The 21,865-nt window shown below is 53.4% G+C and overlaps 4 protein-coding genes across 4 annotated transcripts; 2 read left to right on the forward strand and 2 right to left on the reverse strand.

Annotated features, from left to right (window-relative positions):
- Positions 1-524: 524 nt before the first annotated feature.
- Positions 525-1,868, reverse strand: CORC01_07047 (uncharacterized protein; the record flags this gene model as incomplete). The annotated part of the gene is made up of 6 exons (XM_022618685.1): positions 525-650; positions 708-1,175; positions 1,225-1,389; positions 1,443-1,677; positions 1,746-1,778; positions 1,840-1,868. 6 exons carry the CDS (start codon positions 1,866-1,868, stop codon positions 525-527), a joined length of 1,056 nt encoding a protein of 351 aa, XP_022474785.1.
- Positions 1,869-6,655: 4,787 nt separating this feature from the next.
- CORC01_07048 (amidophosphoribosyltransferase) lies at positions 6,656-8,576 on the reverse strand (the record flags this gene model as incomplete). The annotated part of the gene is made up of 5 exons (XM_022618686.1): positions 6,656-6,689; positions 6,748-7,597; positions 7,650-8,184; positions 8,315-8,387; positions 8,443-8,576. 5 exons carry the CDS (start codon positions 8,574-8,576, stop codon positions 6,656-6,658), a joined length of 1,626 nt encoding a protein of 541 aa, XP_022474786.1.
- Positions 8,577-14,909: 6,333 nt separating this feature from the next.
- Positions 14,910-15,053, forward strand: CORC01_07049 (uncharacterized protein; the record flags this gene model as incomplete). The annotated part of the gene is made up of 1 exon (XM_022618687.1): positions 14,910-15,053. The coding sequence occupies one exon, from the start codon at positions 14,910-14,912 to the stop codon at positions 15,051-15,053; it is 144 nt and encodes a 47-aa protein (XP_022474787.1).
- Positions 15,054-18,175: 3,122 nt separating this feature from the next.
- CORC01_07050 (uncharacterized protein) lies at positions 18,176-20,606 on the forward strand (the record flags this gene model as incomplete). The annotated part of the gene is made up of 2 exons (XM_022618688.1): positions 18,176-18,349; positions 18,408-20,606. 2 exons carry the CDS (start codon positions 18,176-18,178, stop codon positions 20,604-20,606), a joined length of 2,373 nt encoding a protein of 790 aa, XP_022474788.1.
- Between the last annotated feature and the right edge of the window lie 1,259 nt (positions 20,607-21,865).

The following is a 21,865-nucleotide window of genomic DNA, read 5'->3' on the forward strand; positions in this document are numbered from 1 at the left end:
ATCATCTTCTAGTTGGAGAGATGTTAAAACCAGAGGGAAGAAACCATGATCACGTGTCTGACGTTCGTTCCCCCTATAGATGGCAACTCGCCAGACCTGTTGGATCCTTAACGTCCCTTGAGAGAACATGCTCGTATCCTCCATCTACTCCCGATTTTCTATGCAATGAATGCCCAGATTGTCCCCTCTCCGCATTCCCGATTTACTCGGGCGTGGCTCCTGTGAAGCTACCAGGGAACTTAGCTGCGCTGTAAGTGGTAGCAAAGATTGAGCCTCCCAGTCCCCAATGCATGCGAGGCTAGTCGGTGTTTTGCTGACGAGGGAATTGGCCTTGAATATTGGGATGTAATGGCCCTGCGCTGAGCTGCTCCCAATGTGCAGCCGAGAGAGTGAAAGAGAGGAAAACAACAATACAGATGAGGGCTTCAGTCTCCGCCGATGGAAAAGTTTCCATGGCTATAATCAACCGCCGCTGCCGAAAAAAATCGTTTGGTGACCGAATGACGCTTCAAGCAACACGGTTATCACTCATCGTCATCGTCGTCGTCATAGTTGCCGTAAGGAACAGTGACGGGCTGTCTGGAAGGTCTGTTTCTCTGGAGGTCGCGATGCTCCTGCTCGGTGAGCTGCTTTCTATCGCGCTGTCGATCCTAGAAAGTCTTAGGTCAGTCGAATGCGAGAAAAGGGCTCGGTGGTTATGATCTTACTCCAGGCCAGGGGCCGCTAGGTACAACTCTGGCGGGATTGTGAGCCTGAGCGTTCGATGCCCTCTGAGGGCGACCTCTTTCGTCGGTCTGGGCGTGACTGTTCGAAGCAGCAGCCATGGAGCTCATCGTGGAGGAATGGCCAGACTGCACAGTGTGAGTCTTGGTCTTGAGGTGCTGTTGACCAGTCGAGTCATAGGCGTTATATTCGATGCCAGACCTATAGCTCTGGGCAATCTTGGCATGCGTGAACCATATGTTTGGTCCTTTGAGCAAGCTCTCCGAACCCGTCTCGGTGTTATTCGAGATGACCGAGCTAGCCTTTCGATTGGCAAAGGCAGTGCTGTCAATACCCAGGGTTGGGGCGGTGATCTTATGGCTAGCAGAGTCGTTAATGCTGAGAGATTGAAGCTTCGTCTCGACATTTCCTGGGACAGTGATGCCGTTGGTGCCAGTGACGGGAGCGAGAGGCTGTTGAAGCATATTAGCCTACTTCAGGTTGAGAGGTAATTCTTCTTACCCTTTCAGCCTCGCTATGAAAGTCAAAGATGTCAGACGGTTCAGTTGGGAGGCGGGTCTCGTAGTCATCTGTATCCTCCAAGGGATCCAGTTGAGTATTAGGGCCGGCCCAGGGAGTATAGCCGGGTTCCTGGGTGTTGATCCAGTGCTGGCAAGACTTGCAGATCTATGTACGACATGTCAGCGGAAGTGAAGATACTGCGTATGTTTGATACTCACGTTGACCCCCTTCGTTCTGTTATTTTTGGAGAACTGGTCCAAAACCTGGATCTTGTCACAGGGGCCCTCGCATCGGATCTCCTTGACAGGCTCGCCCGAGTGGACACGACAGACCATGCCGCTGTTGGCATGGTCGATGCTGACGCGTTGATCAAGCTTATCTTGGACAAGCTTCTGCTGCTTCTTCGAGAAGCTGGACCAAGGCCTCCACTCTCCACCAATCTTGCAGCGATACCTGGCGGTGAGAGTTAGCATGACGAGGGCCTACCTACATGGGCGCATTCCTCGCCCGTTGCAACTTACTTATCGGTGGTCTTCTGGCCATTGTTCAGGGGACTGCGATGGTGTGAGTCAGTATTATTGCCTGTAGTTGAAGGTAATGGTAGAGTTCACTTACCCGTTAGGGCGAAGGGCGTTGGCCGACATGGTTGTGATTTGGGTATCCGACGAGAGTTGTATGCAGGAAAAGTTCGCCAAAGGCCTGTGAGGAATCCGAAAATGGAATGATGTGGTAGGAAGCCGAAAGAAGGTTACCTTGATTTTGAGATACAGACAACAAGTGGTGAGGTTCGTATTGACTGAACGGAAAAGTTCTGGGAAAGAATGGGAGTAAGACGTGTGTCGAGTGAAGGCTTTTGTTAAGGTGATTCTTTTGGGCGATGGAGATGCAGCTGGGTGGGACGAAAGAAGAGCCAGAAAGAAAAAGAAGGCGGCCTGGATTGGAAGTAAAGCCGTCAAGGTGATCAAACCTGGGTATATGTGGAAGGTGTGCTTGTGCTTCCTCTTGCCCTTTTTTGAGAAATGAGGGAAGGAGGGAAGGGGCGATGGCCATACTGGCTTTTCGTCCCTGAATGGTCACACGGCTTCAAACGGAAGGAAAGACGGAGTAATTTGTACCTAGGCAACTTGCTGTCAATCAATTCCTTTGAGAATACGAAATCTTCTTCTGCATGTTAGGATGTGAATTGGCAGTTTCTTTGAACCACCATCTCCTCAATTCCTCGGACTCCCTTAGCACCAAAGGACAGTTTTTCACTACCTAATGGAGTTATACTAGACCGCTAATGTTACATATTAAAATCAAATACATCTAGACGGCACTATTCACTAGCACGTAAACCTCTTGAGGGGTCCGATGTATCCACAGTCTTAAGTAGATAGATCCTGTCTCCTGTGACATCTTTATTCGTACGCAGTCTAGCCCCATGATGCTCTCAACTCCTCGATAGAATCATGACAAACCACGCGCAGGAAACTCTTACCACTTGCCACTTTTGAAAGACGCTATTGCCAATTCCTCCCCGAATCTTGAACGTATCTCTCCTTCAGATCTGGAGGTAGTGTTTCAATTTGATTCATGTTTCTAGGCATCACAAGGAAATGCTGAAGAACTAGCCGTGTGGCTTTCAAGGCCCATTCTTGCTGATACTATGTTGCTACTGTAGCCATCTGTCGACATAATTCCCGTCGTTTTCGGTGCTTTCTTCACTATTTTCACACTTCCATTACTGTAGACCATATGAACACAAGGGGAGGTGCTTCTAAAGCAGTTACTCAGGTGCTAAATAGCGCGCATTTTGTAGTCATGTCGTTAGCCACCATCCGGAGCCACCTCCGAAAAACCTGCCGGCGCTGTGGAAGCCCCCGGCAGTCAGACGCATAAAGCTTGTACACTTCCGGCCTCACAAACCCCAAAGTCCAAACGGCTTATGCATTTCACATGGGGGGGCTTTCGGCACGATACTCTGTTGTCCGGTTGACGGGCATTGGGTGGCCCAGCTCTCCATTCGGAAATGTACACCGCTGCGTCCGCCGTCTTACTCAACGTGGTGTTTAGTCTTCCATCGTCCACGGGTCCAGAAGGGAAGAAGAATTCCACAGCTTCCAGAAGCGGAATTGAATCTCCACGCTTGGCAGGGCGCTAGACGTTGTAGGGCATAGAGCTACTGCAACAGCGGCCTCCGTCTTTTTTGTCAGGGCCTGTCGATAAAATTTCGAAGCGAGGCGAGCGCGGGGACTTTTTCCATGCCACCTAGGGAAGAAAGGGGGGGGGGGGGTGTCGTGTTGGGATACATCATATGTCTACTCATCTCGCCTGAATATTTTCAAGGGTCCCAGGGGGGGGTTTCCAAAACGAAACAGCGTTTTTCAGAGGGATCGTCGAGATTTCAATACATCTTTGTCGTTGCCACAGGCACCTTTCATATCGCGGCCATCCGCACTAGGAAAAGAGCTTCTGCCCGGCCACGCGGCGGCTCCGGATCGGCGGTTTCCCAACTTCGTGGGACGAGATGAACCGGAGGAGGGGCGGATGCTTCCTACATTATAAGGTAACCAGCCGCGGCACCCCTGGTCGCACCAGCATCCTTCCAATGTCTCCAAGGGTAAAGCTGCAGCTGCAGCAATTAACGGAAACTTGCAAAGAGGCTAGGAAAATTCACGTCGCCCAGAGAAGAGGAAGAGGAAGGGGAGCTGGAGGGTACCTTCCTCAGGGCCCCTGGAATGCTATGGTATGCAATAATAGAGATGCACAGCGTCAGAACTCTAGGTCCGCTGCCGCACAGGTGCATCGGCAGCACGACATCGTGATCTCCGCGCCCCCGAGTCAGCACTAACTGGGATAGCAAAGCGTGGCTTCCTAGGAAATCCAATGTCCATATACCCACCAATCACGAGATCAGGTTCTGATCAGCCATAAAGCGCTGAAAGATCCCGAAATTGGCACAATGCCATTGTCTCTCAGTCTCGTGTTGATGCTAAGACTAGCGAAACGAGAGTCCCGGCTTATAAAGCTCTATTCGTTGGATAGAGAGTAAGAAACGCATCGGTAAACCACCCTCCGTAATATGAGGTTTGGCGGCAGCGAGTGGATGAGAAGCATCCCAACAAATGGAAGGCTGTAAGACAAGGTGGGACAGAAGAGCCCGAGAAACATAGCGTGGGATTCGCAACGCAACGCACCCACGGTAGTACTTGAGACGATATGAGGTTCATCGAACCCCCCTTCCCCCCTCCTCGGGCATGGAACCCGCGGCCAAGAGCTTCTAGAAGAAATCTTCTGTGTGTCGTATTGCAATGCAGGTCCGAACCGAAGGTCTGTTTTGTTCCAACTACCTTATCCACAAGATAATTCGCACGTCCCCCCGTGTAGACGGAAGAGAGAAGAGGATAGGGGGGTTTGGTGGAAACACGGGCGACAAATGTATCCGTATCATTACGAAAATCCCACGAGGGGTCCCTGAAAACGGGCCAGTGCTCTCCAGCAGAAAACCACCCCTTGTCGGGCAATGTTCGAAGCATATTAATGGCCCCCAAGTAAAATCATCGAGAAGAAGAAACACTCTCTGCGGAGTATAGCCCCGCGCTCGTGCTCTGCAGAGACGGAGGTGCATCATCCATGATCCATCATCTGTGGTTCCATGCTTCGACTTCGCCATGATAATGCGGCCATGCGGTGCTCTATACTCTGTAGGCGACCAAGCCCAGCTGAGCATGGTTCTCGGTTCCCATTTGGAGACGCAGTTCCCCCAAACCAAATTGGCCCGAATAGTTTGCGGCAAGAAAGTCGGGGAGGAAGGAACCGGAAACCTGGCCAAACCTTAGCAGATTCATGCCCGTCAGCAAGTCGGTGACATTGCAGTCGCACGGCATGCATGGGCAATCTGCCAGGCATATTGTTACCCATTTGGTGGGGTGTTGGACGAAATGCCAAAACGCAGCCGTCCCAAGAGACTGGCGGACGGCGCGGGCTTTGCATTCCATCCGTTACCCTCTCCCTCCCTCCCTACCCCAAGGGTCACGGATACTGTGTATGCGACCGGCGATTGAAAGTAGCCATGTCCATGTTTTCCTTGCCAATCATCCCAGGCCGAAGCATACAGAAGAGCCCGGGTCCGTCGTGTTAATCCACCGAGGTCCCCCGCCTCCTTCATCTTCCTGCCTGACGGACCACTGGGACGAAGTATCCATCAGGCTGGGAGACCCTCAAGAAGGGCAAAGGGTGCATCTAGCGGACGAGAAAAGTGTCGTGGAGCCCGTACGATGGGGGCGACATAGTGGAGAGATTGTCTTAACCTGGTCAACGTGTAAAGGTGTTGCCGCAGCGGCGACGCGGCGATGGCGCCAACGGGAGATAATAAATGTACACTACCTTACTCATACAACCGACAGGTGCTCGTTTTTTCTCTTTCAGCTGGTAACTTCGCCCATGAGATTTACCTCATCTCACAATGCAGCCAGTGGTCGGTTCCCTGGATCCTGGGCATAGTTTTTGGGCTTGGATGGGATTATGACCTGGGCTGGCACGGACACATAATAATTGGGACTAAGAAATGGGAAGACCCCACTCGCTGTCATTCCAAATGACTCCGTCGTCGAACCGCGGATGTGCCGGTTGGTCGTCCGGCTTGAAGCTCCCATGAGTAGCGACCTTGTCTTCGAACCAGGCCCCTGGTCTGTGTAGGTACCTTTCTTCATCGGCTTTCTTCACAGTGAGGAGGACTTCCACGGGCCCTCACGAGAAAGACTGGGATGAAGGTTGGGATATGAGTCGCGACGGGGTTGGCGGGAGAGCCGTGCGAAGCTACTTTGGAGCCAGTCCGGCTTGTAACCTAACCACCTGTGGGAACGGGAAGGGGATCGCTGAAGACGGTGGATCGTTTCACGGAATCGTTCACCGTCTGGAGCGGATGAAGAACTGACCGTCAATGGACCCTCGGGCTCGGACCCAGAAACGCACACTTGAGGCGACGTTGGCATGGCAGGTGTGCATTATTTCTAAAAGGCATCGACTCACAGAATGCAAAGCTCATGCACTTAACCGGTGTCACCAACCTGGTCCAAATTTATGCAGAGCTTCTCTGCAGATCCTCTGCAGATCTCTCGGTTTCTCATGCTACTACCGGGTACATTCCAACGACCACTTAGTCTACCAAGCGTTGTTTGTTTGACAAGATGGTCAATTCTCGTGAATCATTCTATGGCTTATGTGCAAGACGTTTGAAACGAACCCTATGGACGGTTTTTCATACCTCTCTGTTTAACCAGCCGAGTACCAAGTCGAGTACCCAACTCCAATCTGAGTGAAACCCCTCAGAGATGAATGCAATGTAGTTCAAAATGCCAATCCTTCCCCAACGCCTCTCCTGCTTTTTGATTTTCTGTGTACCCGCCCCGGCCCTTTTTTGAATGATTGCGTAAGCAATTTGCACTTTCTAGTTCTCCCCATCGTGAGCCTCGTTGTGAATGCTGCAAGCCGCGGAATTAGTCAACGTATCCCAGGTTGCAAGGCAAGCAATGTACATACCCAATGTCCGCACGGTTTCCCGGGGATTGCGGATCAGCTCGTGTCCGGGCTGCCAATCCAGTAATCTTGGCGACTTTGGCAGCAGGAGTAGAGTCTGCGGGGCCGGAAAGCACGGGACCGCTGCTGGCAACAAGCGCCTTACGCTTTCTGCCGCTGTTGCGGGCATCGTTGAGCTGCTCCAGGTAGGCCGCGGAAACTGGGGTAACGTAGCAACCGCTGAAGACACCGATTTCGAAGGTCTGCGTCTTCGGATCGCGAGGAGACAGCTCGGCGCATGAGGCCACGAGATCCTCGACCGTCTGGTAGATGATGTCATCAGCTCCGATTTGCTCGGCAATCTCGGCGTTGGTGCGTCCATGGGCAATGAGATCCTTCTGCGACGCCAAATCGATGCCATGGACGTGGGGATGAATGACCTCGGGCGAGCAAGAGCTGAAGATGACCTTGCGAGCTCCGGCCTCCCGCGCCATAGTGACAATCTCCCGGCTGGTTGTTCCGCGGACCACCGAGTCGTCCACAAGCAGTACGGTCTTGCCCTTGAACTCGGAATCAATGGTGCTGAGCTTGCGGCGAACGCTCTTTTGCCTCATTTGCTGCCCAGGCATGATGAAAGTCCTGAACACATAGCGGTTCTTGACGAAACCCATGGAATATGGCTTCTTAAGCCGCTCTGCCAACGCGGCGGCAGCCGTGTTGGAAGTCTCGGGGATGGGGATTACAACGTCAATCTCCTTGACGGCCTCTTCACCCAGTCTTGCGATGATGTTGTCGGCCAGCTTGATGCCCTGGCGGTTTCGAGACTCGTGGACACTGATCCCGTCAATGACACTGTCAGGCCTTGCGAAGTAAACTTGATATCGTCAGCAAGTTTCAGCATGATTTCCAGATTGGTGGCCTTTTACCGTATTCAAAAATGTCTGGGCTGTAAGAAGCCGGCTCTTGAATCTGGTGGAAAACAGGAGGACAGCCCTTCTTGAAGAGCACAGCTTGTCCAGGCAAGACATCAGTGATGTTCTTGAATCCCAGCTGGCGAAGGGCGATCGACTCAGACGCAACCATGTAGTCGTAAGCATCATCGTCATCGCCAGTAGTTGACTTTCGGGAACCCCAGACCAGAGGGCGGATGCCATCAGGGTCTCTAAACGCAACCACGCCGTAGCCAGCAACCATGATGACACTGGCCCAGGCACCCTGTATACGCTTGTAGGTGCGCTCAAGCGCGCTGAACAGATCCGTCTCGTTGATACGCGCCTTTCCAGTCTCATTAAGCTCATTGGCAAAGACGGATAGCATCAGCTCACTGTCGCTGCTGGTGTTGATATGCCTGTGAGCGTCTTTGTCCAGGAAGGCACGGAGCTCGGCGGCATTGGTGAGGTTGCCATTGTGCGACAGGCAGATTCCATAAGGACTGTTGACATAGAACGGTTGCGCCGTAGTCTGTGTTAGCCTTTCAAAGGCCGTGAGATTTTGCAGGTACAGCTCTGTTCTTACCTTCTGCGCGTCCGCTGCTTCCCCAGGTCGGGTAACGAAGGTGACCAATGCCCATCCATCCAGGCAGATCAATGACTCTCTTTCCATCCTTGAACACGGTCGCTGCCATGCCCGAATCCTTGTTCATGAAGATGCGTCCTCCGTAAGAGCTGTTGGTGTCAGCGAAAGACTGCAGTTGACTAGACATCCACAATGCTCCCTTACCTGGTAGCAATACCGCAAGCATCTTGGCCTCGGTGCTGAAGAAGGTACATGGCCTCATGGATGTCCTGTGCAGCATCGCAGTTGTCCTCATCTCGGTCATAATGACCCATACAAATCCCGAGAATTCCGCACATCTTGTCTCTATCTTTGCAAGCTCTTGCAGCTTATTCGTGTTCTTTGGATTCGAAATGATGCTGTCTTTGCCAATGTAAGTTTGACAAACGGTTGCGCAAAAGAGACCGCTGTGGGCGTTGATGTTCGAGATAGCTTCGGCTAGGGGTGGTGGCGGGGTATCCGATGGCGGGGTTTTTTTTTCAGGACAGGGTCCACGCCGTAGTTTCTTCGTCTTTCGGACGAGAAAAAGAGAGTCGGGGGACGAGGAACGACACGAGATCTTCGGAACGAGACTAGCCGGCCTCTTCGGGCGGGAGGGATTGGCGCTCGTACTTCGATGAGGGAACAATTCGGCTCCAAGAGGGTGGAAAAATATTTTTTCGTGACGGACGTCGTCGGCGATAGGTAATTGGAGTTGGCAGACGGAAAATTCCTCTGACAAGACAAACTTTCAGAAGGAATGAACAAGTGGGGCCGACTATCGGTGCTACCAACGATGCGGCAGGTGCGGCAGGTCGGGTTGCAGGTACCTATACCCCGGATAAGACTCCGTGTCAGCTTCCCCGTGCTCCCTGAGGGCGTTCGCTCATCAGTTCCATCTTGTCGAACCTTTCTCTCCGAAGTAGGTATAGGTAGCAGGTAGTGCTCTTTGTTGATCCCCGTGAACCGTTTCTCCGGCCAGCCTGCATCTTGTGGGATTTTCACTCCCATCGGTTCAACCGATGCATTCCGAAGACCCGAAATGGCTGTGGGTTGAAAAGGGTAGGTCCAGTGACGGTAGCCACGTGGTACTTGTCCTACTAATTTAGGTAGGCCTGAAGAGATAAGCTGGAGGACAACCCGTGAGGCTGCACCCCAATTCTGGCTGCATGCGGTGTAAGTTGGTGACACTGGACCATAAAGATAGGAAGAGCTGGTGGATGAAGGACCATTTGTAGGTATAGTCTGGTATGTATGCCTTCGCAACGACCGAAGATGCCAGCAGCCCCCCATGGTACCTGTTTTCCTTCAATGAAACCTAGACCGCATAAGCCGACCACCCATCCTTTCATCCTTTATATTCAGTCAGAGACAGAGACAAAGTCTATCAAAGCTGTTTCGTTTACTGGTTTCTCGGGTGGTCTGCGGGATTGCTACTCTGACTCATGATCATTCTTAATCAACTGGACACGATGGAAATCAAAAATCACATAAGTAAAGCACATAAGCAAAGGTCTTCCTTCCACTCGCTAGAATAAGAACTCTCATCTTGTTTACAGGGTTTTCCGTAACATATGCAGACAGGTGGGTTTTCCAGAACCACAGTCTCCCTACAGAAAATCGACCTGACCTTCCAAAGCAGCGGTGAGGAATCTAGAAACGTTTAAACGAGCTTGGATTAGGTGTGCAACGCTATGGCAATGTCGTCGGCACCGCAGTCAACTCTTTGGAAATGGATGACTGTGACGTGGCAAATGTCCCTCAGAAGTGGTTCCAAAGCTCTCAAGAGCCACACCGGAACCAAGTTACCAGCCAGCAAATCCTCAATCTCCAAGACTGCGTGAGTCGTGATAAAGGCCCCCAGTCTGACGGGAGCAGCTCTTTATCGGGGGAAGCACATTTAAACCAAAAACCGTTATGTACATATCCACACCCGAACTTCATTTTCATGCACATTGTTTTATGCACAAAGTGGGTCATTTTCCGACCAAACCCCTGGTCGAACGCCTGTTAAATTGCCCCGGTTGCGTGGTGCCCAACATTTCTCCGTTAGGTAGCTTGTCGATCAGTGCTTTTCCTCATCAAAGTCCCCTTCCAAGGACGACGGTCCCCTCTGATCCCTCTCTGGCTGCCAATTTAACAGAAAGGCCCGTGGGATGAGAAGAGGGGGAGGGGAAGAGTGCTGGAATAGGATACTTGGTTGGCGGGGTTTTGACAGACATCATTTCCCTGGGCAGGAGGCCAAAAACACACGTTTCGAGACGACGACGTCGAGGTGAGGTGATAACGGTGGGCGTCGCAATACGACGTACTCGGTGGGTGCACAAATTGTTTGCTTCACCAACGTCGCTGTCGTCGTTACCTCCGTGCCATGAGTCTGTTGCTTTGGCCGCATGTTCCTGGGACCTGCCACCTTATCACTTGTAGTGGCAGTTGACCCGTGTGCGCACTGCGCCTGCGGCAAGGCGGCAAACCGTCCCAAACAATCAAAAGCACGCCCTGATAGCCTTTTGGCCCTGTACAAGCAGGAATCTCACATACGGTTGATGGTTACGGAGGGGAGCAGAGGTGGGGGACTGTTAGAGATGGTGACATGTTCCAGACGTTTTCCATACTATGGACCCAGGCAATAATATCGATCTTTTTTTTTTTTCCTCTCGGCAGGTTGCGGCGGGCGGATTGCAGTGTGTCATTCGGCTTGGGTATCTCCACTGTTTGTCTCGTTGCGACAAGCTGATGGTTTGGAACGAACGGGAGGAGGGCCCTTTTGTCCCATGAGCTCCGTTCGTTGGCGTGGTCACCGGTGAGCTTTCCCAAAGCATCACAAGTTCCCTGTGCCTATGGAATCCTAGTACCTACGGATACGCAGGTGAGGAAGATTGAAGAGAGGGGGGAGGGAAGCTCCATTGTCAGTTCCGGTTCCCGGTGTTCGGGTCAAGCTTGATCGAGAGCTTCGAGGCAAGCCGCACGCCGCACGCCGCACGCGGGACAGGGCTATTCTGCTTGGCGACCCCTTGTTGCCTCGGCCGATTGAGATTTGCGCCATCATAAGCCCGTGGTCGACATTTGACCCAAGTGTCTGGTAATTGGGTATTGCGGTAGAGGAGAAAAACAGCCGAGCGAGTCATCCTATATCGACAGACTTTGCTAGGTGGTGGCTTCATCTGGGAAATGCTGAACGCTGAACGGCGAGTTTCCAGCAGCACTGCAACGTCACGTCCTCGCGCCGCGCGGTGATTAGTGCCAAAGTGCGTACATCATGGAAGCTAGCTACCTTGTTTCCTGACAATCGGCAGTACATTTTCAAAGTGATTCTCGGTATTGCGTCAAAAAAACAGGCCTCCAAATGCTACGGAGCTAGGTCCTGAAGTTCATCGCCGCGGAAGCAGGTACTTTGCTCATGTAGCTCACTACTATTTCTGGGCTAGAGCAGGAAGCAAGCACCCTACACCTGCATTCTCCTCCTTTGCGCCCAGCATGTCATCATCCGACATCCAGTCTCTCTGAGGCAGGCACTGCCCTCCTGATTCCCTCTCCCGCAACCTTCCCGCCGTGTTTCATCATTTCTCCTAGGTCTCCAAAGTCAAGACCAGGCTGCTGGGAGTCTGGGCTCGCCCATCCGCGCATCAATGTCGAGTGCCAGCCTGCCAGGTGGGCTGCCTCCACGTTTTTTGCGCCCCCGTTCCTGTTTTTTTCTTGTTCCTGACTTATAGCCATGCCCACACTGACGCGCTTCTGGCCACAAGATCAAGTTCGCACCGACAATCTTTGAGTCTTACCCCCGCCGATGTCGCCGCTACTGTCTATCGGAGAAGGAGTCCAAGAACATGAACAAATGTGCACTTGCTGGCTATCGTTTCGGCTGATGTCACGGCGTCTCTGAACATCGGATATGAGCTTATGTCTGTGGAGTAGCTTACTCGCAGGATGACATAATAGGCGGGTTGATGAGACCCTGACCCTCTTTGGCGGCATCACTGATGGTCCGTCCTCATTTTCACCTCGGGCGAATCAAGAGATAGCAATACCAGACAAGCAGGAAGTCTCTCCAGGGCCGTTCCGCAGGCCCCGAGCTAAGGTAGCACTGGGGGCAGGCAAACGAGCCGGCGACGAACAAGGGCACATGGCGGATACCAATAAAGCATGTTGGTACGGATACCTACACCATCCTCCGCATCGCTGGCTTGGGTTGAGGCTTGTGGACGATTGGATTTACTCTGCTTTGGTACTAGCAGAGTGTGGGTAAGTTATATGAGTGTCGGCCAATGCAGAGGCTTCTTATTGACCCAGCATCTTGGGCTCAACAGCGGGACATGAAACGACAAGAAACACCTGTAAAAGTCCCAATGTGCAGGCAGGGTGGGCGTTCGCATTTCCCACCGGAGGTGATGATGAGCTTCGCAGATTTGAGCGCTCGTATGCATTGCCACGCTACCTCCACAAAATCATATGAGCTACCTATCTACCGCGCTTCATCGACAATTTATTTGACCGCTACCGCGATAAGCCTATAACTACCTCAAGCTCGGTTTTTTTTTTATTAGTTACATGGCCGGATCATCACCTCTCCCCACCATTCGGATGCTTCCAGTCGCGTTCTATACCCCTGGCATTAACTACTAGTAGCATTCAATGATGCCGACGGCGTTGATGCGGCAGCTTATCCACCAATGCCAGGCGCGCCAGGTACCGAATACCTCCCACAAAACCAAGGGGGACAGATGGGCTCCGATTCCTGACCATCCCAGCGCTGGGATGTCTGCCAGTGAAGTTGGACACACGGACCCGGCATAAATGGCCCTAGTGAGCGTTTGTCTGCTGTTTCGGGGGCTTGTGCGAGCAGACCAAGGCACCGCCAGATCCATCGGCAGCACTATGTATGCACCAAGCGACCCAGCTGGCTGTCTTCTATTTTTTGTTAGGTTCTTAGAAAAGCGATAGTGGTACGGATTCGCGTGCGGCCCAACGTGCCCGCCGCTCACTCGGGCAGCCTTAGCCTTTGGGCCCTACAGTGGCGCCTCCCGGGCCCCCGGCTGATCTACTGGCTGGCGTGGATAGTTGGTTTCCCATCATCCCCATCTTCTGCACTCGTTCTGCCAGCCGGTACCGCTTGGTGTGCATCGCCTGACGAGCCGGCTGTTGCTGCTAAGCTCCTCGACCCGAGGGAAAGGAATAAGGTAGGTAGGAAGAGGAACGCGGCAGCTGTCCTTTGACTATGGATACACAGTACCTTACCCGCAGGTACCTAGAATTGAAGCTGCTACACAAGAACTCTCCGCTGGCCTGGCTCCTAAGATGCAACTGCGGGCTCAGGCTCGTCGCGTCCTGCCAGGTCCCGTTCACGGTTTGGTCGCGTCGATGTCGTGTTGCAAATGAAGCATCTCAGTACGTACCAATGGAACCAAACGGCTCACAGAAGGCCTTCTTGTGTAGATACCTGGCACCTGAGGTAGATGAAGTGAAGCCGTGGAAAACAGGTACGTACTGGCTCAATATCGGGTAGGTACTATGTACACTCATTGCCTGAGCTCACGAAACTGGAAGTGACCAAACGGACGGACATGAGCTGCATCCACTTTCCACCTTCCCCGAGCTTGCAGCCCCCCTTTTTCTTTTTTAATTTTTCTCTCGTTTTGAGGTGTGATGTGATGGTGATGCTTCAGTCCATCCACCACCATCACCACCAGAAACACCACCTTGAGCTCGGTTTCATGGCTTGAATTGATAATTAGCCAGATGGAGACGACGAGAGACACACTGACACCCAATAGTCCCTCGCCCCGGCATCTTTGGAGGCTTGAACCTGGACCCCTCCGATCACTCCCGTCACCAGAGGCCCTTTTTCCAAGCCTCCAAGGCTTTCAAATGGCACTAGCATTGGTGATGAGCACCGAGCTCGCGGCAGCTGGCCAGGTTCCCCTTTTCTCCTGCTCTTCGTGTTGTGCAAGAAGTGGAAACGAGGCTTTATGCGCTTGAACCAACTTGAACCATCCAACAGCGGGCAACCTGACACGGATGACAGCCTTCAACCTCTTCCATTCCCCCCCTTACGCAGACGCGGACGCAGGCACGCAGGACAAGGCCACTTTCTTTTTTTGCCTTTTGGTCTCCGGTTTCTCCCCTCCAGATCCGGCCGTTCCAACGGTCTTGTAGTCAGGGTAGTCTTGATCAATCATCGTCTCGGGCCAGCCTGGGGGCAAGAGTTTAGGTACGATTCTCCCGTCGCTGTTGTGCCCGCATTGTTCCCCTCTTGGTTTGCTCACTACTGCCCAGGGACTCCCTCTCATACCCGTCATCCAAAATGAACGACGAATGCACTTGCACCGACTTGGACTCCGTACGTGTCGCGACGAGACGACACACACACACACGCACGCACGCACACATAAACCAAAAGGTACATAGGTACACAAATACCAATCGTTTCTGGAGCGCATCATTCACCAGACGACGAGGACCCCCGTCCCGGTCGACCTCAGCCAGTGTTGTCGAATCAGGCTGCTGGATCCTCATCGTGGAGCTCCATTTCTGAACCTGGTTCCTGTCTTGCCCTGTTGGGCGTGGCAGTCTACGGATGCATGCGCGCACCGTCAGGAACGTTACTGTGTACGCTACTTTAGCCTGAGGTATTCACGTCTGGCCACGGATAACGAATGTCTGCGGTCACAGGCTCGCAGCGAGGCACGAAACCCCCCAGGCACAAGATGTACGTACACCACACCAGCCCAGCATCCGGCAAGCTGTTTGGTCCTGCGGTTGTTGTGCTGGCATATCAAAACACAACACATATTCCGTAAACAACACGCATATTGCCTTATTGCGCAGCCCCGAGGTACTCACCTCTCCCAAATTCCTCCTGCACGCGCCCCGCGCGCAGAGATGTTGCTCCAGTCCAAGATTTTGTGTCCTGATCCGCCGTTGAGCCGGTTGGGGGGTTGTCGTCCAACGGCGTGGACGGCTTGCTCCCCGGTTTCCCACCCTGGTTGCACCGTGCCCCTTCAACTGACCGAGGCATTTTATACGGATGACTGCTGTCCGTATCGTTACGCGGCATCCAGGGTTCCAGTCCTGCCAGCGTCGCTGGTGCTTGAAAGCTGATGCCGATGCTGCTGCTGCTGCTGCTGCTGATGCTGACGATGTTGCTGCCGTAGGCTTGCATATGCAGAGTCGCTTTCGCGCACACAGCCTGATGTTATTTCGGCTCTCCGTCTTTTCTCGCAGCGCACGATGCTACGTTCGCGGTCGTGGTACCTGGTGATGCCGCCACTGGCAGCATATCTGCAGCATATCCCATGTCTAGGGCTACCTCGTGAACATGTATCCGTGGACAACTGCCTCGAAGCGGATACATACCAAGCTCTATCGGGCAATGACCTCTACGTTTCTGGGCCATCACTGCCGACCGCCCCGGCCAGAGATACTCAGTCGGGCTATGCCAGTTCATCAAGCATCGCCGCTGCCCCATCAACTCACGTCCCGTCTGTCTGGATTGGAGTGAAGTCGGGTCGAAGGACCTGCGCGGTGTGCAACTGTGCAGGCGTGGGGCGTAAACCCCTCGTCTTCCCGTGCGACGGTCCGTCTGTCAAGTCAATACAGAGTGTACCAAAACAAGAGACGGGGTTTGGGTACGATGGATGACGAGCAGAGGAACAGACATATTAGACAGGCCGTGAACCGTGACGGCGGGAGGCGAGACCAGCAGAAGTATGATTTTCCAATAATTCAATTCTATCCCAGGGATCCAAGCAACCGACGCCGCAGACGAGACAGCCGCCGGACAGAAAGGAACGAAAAAGAAGAAAGTCTACGACGAGAGTGGCACTTGCAACCAAAACGTCCGAACAGAATCAAACCAAGCTCGACCCTGCATCCCACAACATAGTCTTTTTTTGTTTTTGCCTTCTCAATTTGCCCGCCTCTTACTCGTGAGGTGCTCCTCCCTCTCTGCCGCTGTCTCTCTTCCTGCCTGCTCCCACTGGCATCTGGCACCGCACAGAGAAAAAGATACCTGCCTACGGGGCCAGGTCAGGTCAACGGCCAGGTACCTCGCACGCGCACATACACACACCATTTCCCTCCCAGTACTCGAAGGGCAAGACAAGAGAGACACTGGACGGTGGGCACACACACACACACACACACAAACATACAGCCTGACCCTGGTCGCCGGCCCCCCCTACCTAGGCTTTTTTGGCCGCCCCAGGTCCCAGGACTCCCAGACCACCACCATCACACCCCCCCTTGCCTTCCCTTGGACACCCCTAACCCCTCGAGCGCAAATTGGCCCGCCAGAGCGAAAGGGCAAAGGACTGAGAGGGAAAAAAGCACGACTCCTCGGTGTCCCCCCCAAAGGTCATTAGCGAGATTGGGCCCCTATCACAGTACTCCGTACCCTCTCGCTCTACTTCTCACCCCCCAGATTCATTCGTTCATGCTAAGAACGGGCCCCTGGCCACCCCTCGAGTCGAACTCGACTGCATAGTGGCCGGCTCCTCGCTCCATTTTACCACATCCTCTCGGTCAGTTGAAATCAATTTCCCTGCCGTCTGCACTGCATTTCATACAGCACTTTGCACGCCTGGGGAGTACGGGAGTACCTACGGGAGTACCTCTGATCCCTACTCTGTACTCAGGGCCTAGAGTCCCTCCTCCCCCCTCGTCCCTCGTCCTCATCCTCGTCTTCGCCCATCCCGACGCGGGTCCGCGGTGAATCACTCTGCTGGATCGTATGTGGGTTTCTGCTCTCTCACGCCTCTCTGTACCTTACACGGTACCGTACAGAGTACTCTCTCTCACACACTCTCTCTTTCCTCCCCCGTCTCCTGTCCACTTGACCCTCGTCACCCATTCATTCTTGCTCTCCCTTTCCACTTCCGCCCGGCTTCTGGCTCCCCTCCTCCCAAAGCTCCCTAACCCCTTCCTCTCTCATCTGTTTCTTCGTCCCTCTTTTTTTTTTTTGTTACTCATGCGTCGCAGTTCTCGTCCAGTTTTTGCTATCAACCAGGCAGAGCATACAACAACTGCCGCCGGGTTCGCGAATGCTGCATAGCATTTACGAGCAACTTGCTACTACTCGAACTGCACCCAAGCACACACCACACGCACTGCGCAGACGGGACAGGAGAGACATCCAACAACACCACTACCACCCAAACACCTCGTGCGTCGATGCTCATCTCTCCCCTCGTCGCCGGCTTCACAATTCCACGCGCTTCCCAAAGAGACCAAACCAACAAAACCTGGCCATCCGACACCCCCCCCTTCCGCTTCCAAGGGTCGCTTCCTCATCATAGCAATCTCGACCCACGCACCCGAGAACATCGTCCCCTCTGGATATCCACGTCTGAGGATCCATCCCCGATCGACTGGTTCTAGCTCCCTTCCCACCCCCTGGACCCTTACCTGGCCCTTTTAATAATATCGACCACCTCCTGGCTTCGACCGTCCTTCGCTGTCTCCTCTTCTTCATCTGGTTTCGCTCTCTTGGTCCATCCCAGCTCAGTCATTCTCGCCTTTTTCTATTTCCAACATCAACCATTCCCGACCCATTACTCGCGACAACATACGCACAACACATTTCCTTACTACAACTTTCACACTTCTTCAACCACACACCAAACCAAACTTGACTACCACCAACACTGCACCACCACCACCACCAATACCACCAACACTGCACCACCACCACCACCAATACCACTACCACTGAAAAAGCTCTCCCAATTAGACCGGTCTGAATGCTACAGGTTTCGCAAGCGGCTCTTACACAGAGCTCCTCCTAGTTAGGCACAGCATTGGTACGGTCCAGGCTAATACGCCTGAGAAAGCGGCCTTGGCCAGCTGACCCGCCTCAGAAATACCGTCGTCACGAGGATCTTGACTGGACTCAACGATCACACCCACCCACAAATCACACAAAATGACGGTCGCACACGATCTGGCCCACAGAGGCTCATCATCCCATTCTGCCAACAACATGGCTCTCGAAGACCGATTCGAGGTCCTCAAGGAAATTGGTGATGGTAGCTTTGGTAGTGTCGTTCTCGCCCGAGTCCGTAGCGCAGGTGCTAGCGTGGCTCGTCGCGGTACGGTGGTAAGTTCCTGCATATCGATCCCGTTGCACCACACCAGGTCACTAAAGCGTCGTCTAGGTTGCCATCAAAACCATGAAGAAGTCTTTCGAGTCATTCACACCATGCTTGGAGCTTCGCGAGGTTGTCTTCTTGAAGACATTGCCCAACCATGCCCACCTCGTCCCCGCCCTTGACATCTTCCTCGATCCGTACAGCAAGAAGCTGCACATCGCCATGGAGTACATGGAGGGCAACCTGTACCAATTGATGAAGGCTCGGGACCACAAGTGTCTCGACAACGCCAGCGTTAAGAGCATTCTTTTCCAAATTATGCAGGGTCTTGAGCACATTCACGCACATCACTTTTTCCACCGCGACATCAAGCCCGAGAACATTCTCGTCTCCACCTCATCCCACCAAGACACCGTCACATCCTTCCGTAGATATTCGGCTCTCGTCACTCCCCCCTCCACGCCTCCCAACTACACCGTCAAGATTGCCGATTTTGGACTTGCACGCGAAACCCACTCAAAGCTTCCCTACACGACGTACGTTTCGACGAGATGGTACCGAGCACCCGAAGTGCTCTTGCGGGCTGGAGAATACTCGGCCCCCGTCGATATCTGGGCCGTCGGCGCCATGGCAGTCGAAATTGCAACGCTGAAGCCACTCTTCCCCGGCGGAAACGAGGTCGATCAAGTCTGGAGAGTGTGCGAGATCATGGGAAGCCCCGGAAACTGGTACAACAAGTCGGGCGCTCGTGTCGGTGGCGGCGAATGGAAAGATGGTACAAGGCTAGCCGGCAAGCTGGGCTTCTCATTCCCCAAGATGGCACCTCATGCCATGGATACAATTTTGCAGCAACCTCAGTGGCCCGCTGCGCTGAGCCACTTCGTTACGTGGTGTCTGATGTGGGACCCGAAGACCCGCCCGACCTCAACACAGGCAATCGCCCACGAATACTTCGTCGACGCCGTTGATCCCCTGAGGCCGAAGTCCTCTGCATCGAGAATCTTGGGCCGCAAGCAGTCCGATCTTGGCCGGGGCAACAACTCTAACTCGTCCACCCCGACCTCTTCCAAGCCGTCCTGGTTCAGGAAGTCTCTTATCGGTCGCTCCGAAAGCGCTGAAGTTGCCGTTCCTCAGTCGATCTCCAAGGAATCAACCCCGAGACCATCCCCCGTCCCCTCACAAACGACGAACGAGGTCCCCGTTGCAAAGACCCGTCCCGCTCAGTCCAAGCGTACGACATGGACTAATGGCCCATCCAACGTCGCTCCCATGCCGATACTTCCAACGATCCGTCCCATCTCGCCCATATCCGATGCGGTGACTGCCGAGGCGAGAAACGGTGTGACGTACAACGATTCGTACGCCAACGGTCGCCAACGTGCTGTGCAGATGGACGAGAAGAAGAAGATTGGCAGACAGTTGTCGGTTGCCTCGAGCACTAACAACTACGCGGAACTCCACCGTCAGCAGGCCGAGCGCGCTCTAAACGGCAACAGTGGTCTTGCATCGCCGCCCGGCGGTCACAAGGAAAGCTTCTTCTCGCACCTTCGGAAGCGTGCGCGTCGTTTCTCTGGCAGGCACCAGGTCCCTATGTCACCGAACTCGGACGATGTCGAGGCTCAAGCCGGCTGCGGCCCCTGGAACAGCAACAGGTCCTCTATGGTGATTGATAACGCCCCTACTCCCCCGCCGAAGCCTACCGAGCTTCACGAGCCGCTCGACAAGGCACTGAGAGATGTTCAGCAGAACCACGACAACGCTCCCGTCCCACCTGCGCATCTCATCACTCCCAGCAGCACTTTAAAGAGACATCACTCTCTGCCGCAGCACCACCCACGGTCTGTTGACAACCTGATGGGAGCTGTTAAGGGAACCGGACCGATCTCAAGCCGAACCCGTCGTGCTCACGCACACGGCGTCCAACACTACGATGCGCCCGATGAAGAGGATGAGCTGCTTGACGAGGTTCTGAACTCGACCCACCGAGCCATGAAGCGTCTCGAGAAGGACGGAAAGCCTGGACTGCGGCAATCTGCCAGCAACATTGGCATCTCAAATCCGTACCCAACTCCGTCCCCTTCGGCCAATGGCAACAATTCTGTGTTGTTTGGCGACAACCACGAAGCCGTCGCACCCAAGCCTTTGGATCTGAAGAAATCGCATGGCGTTGAAAGTCAATACAAGTGGCCCACTCCTCCGTACGAGGAGAGTGAATGGGCTGCATCAGCATCCGCCAGCATTTGGGCGGCTAGCAATCGGTTCTAAGGCGGGGCTTCCTTTGAGAGAGAGATACTCTCCCAAGGCTGAGCAGATATCACCGCAAAAGTTCTTTGTGTAATCACATGCATGGGCTGGGTGTTTGGCGTTTGTCGATGTACCGGGCTCATCGTCCAGATTGGAGATGAGTCTGACTCCGGATCTCGATTTTCTTTTGCCCAAGACGTTTTGGAGGAGGGTGGCATTTCGGCTATTCCACGATATCTTCGATACCATAGGGCGGCATCTTTTACGCCATCGCGAACATTTCTATTTCTTTCAGCTTTTTTTCTTATCGACTCATCTGTTTCGAAATACCCGATATTATAGACTGGAAGGGCCGCCATTGGCGCCCTGTACCAAAGATAACATTTCTTTTGTTTCTGGGGCTCACACGGGTGAGGAGTGGCAGTCTCCCAATCGGAAGAAAATGGACACAGTCCAATAGGGACTGGGGACAAGATAAGGGAGGGTCAAACATGGTCACACATTTCCGTACAAGGAAGGACAAGGGCACACTATCTTCTAAGATTCTCTGCGGGCTGGACACGTCAGATGACTTGAGGAAAGCCGAATCTGGCCACAGGACGCCCAATGGATAGTTTGTCATATATGGACCGCGGAAAACACAAATGGTATACATATGGGCAATCCTGTCAACGCTACTCAGAGGCTGAGTCTCGCGATTGTTTGTTCAATCGCATGGAAACTGTCAAATTTATATGTGGAATTCTTGAGGATGAGACGGGATAAAAAAAGACATAGTCACGAGGGTGAGTGGAACTGAAACTCCTACGTTGGCGGGCGATATTAGGAAGTTCTGCTATAACCGTACTACATAATAACAAGATGGCATCCAAGAGATGTACATCGATTACGAATCACGCCTATAGGTTCTTTATGCCGTGTGCCGTTCGTGGGGACGAGATTTTTGGTTGTCAGTATGCTGTCTGTGTGTGTGTGTGTGTGTGTGTGTGTGTGTGTTTGAGAGCATGTGCAAACGATGGGATTCGAATTGACTCTAAGCTGAATCATGAGACGATTTAGACGCGCGGGCGGGTGTGGCGTTGGCGCCTTTCCCGCGGCCGGTGAGCCGGCCCGGTAAGGTTTCTAGGTAGGTGTAACCTTGGGGTTTCGCGGTCCCAAAGCAACGAGGCGGAGCTCACAGTTATGTCGTATGCTGGGCTGCGGCTACGGCGAGCTGAAGAAGGCCAGGCGAGGGGGCGCCGTGTTGTACGAGAGGCCATGGATGGGAATAAGTGAATACA

The sequence above is a fragment of the Colletotrichum orchidophilum genome, assembly GCF_001831195.1.
Source record: "Colletotrichum orchidophilum strain IMI 309357 chromosome Unknown Scaffold_55.1, whole genome shotgun sequence".
Lineage (NCBI taxonomy): Eukaryota > Fungi > Ascomycota > Sordariomycetes > Glomerellales > Glomerellaceae > Colletotrichum > Colletotrichum orchidophilum.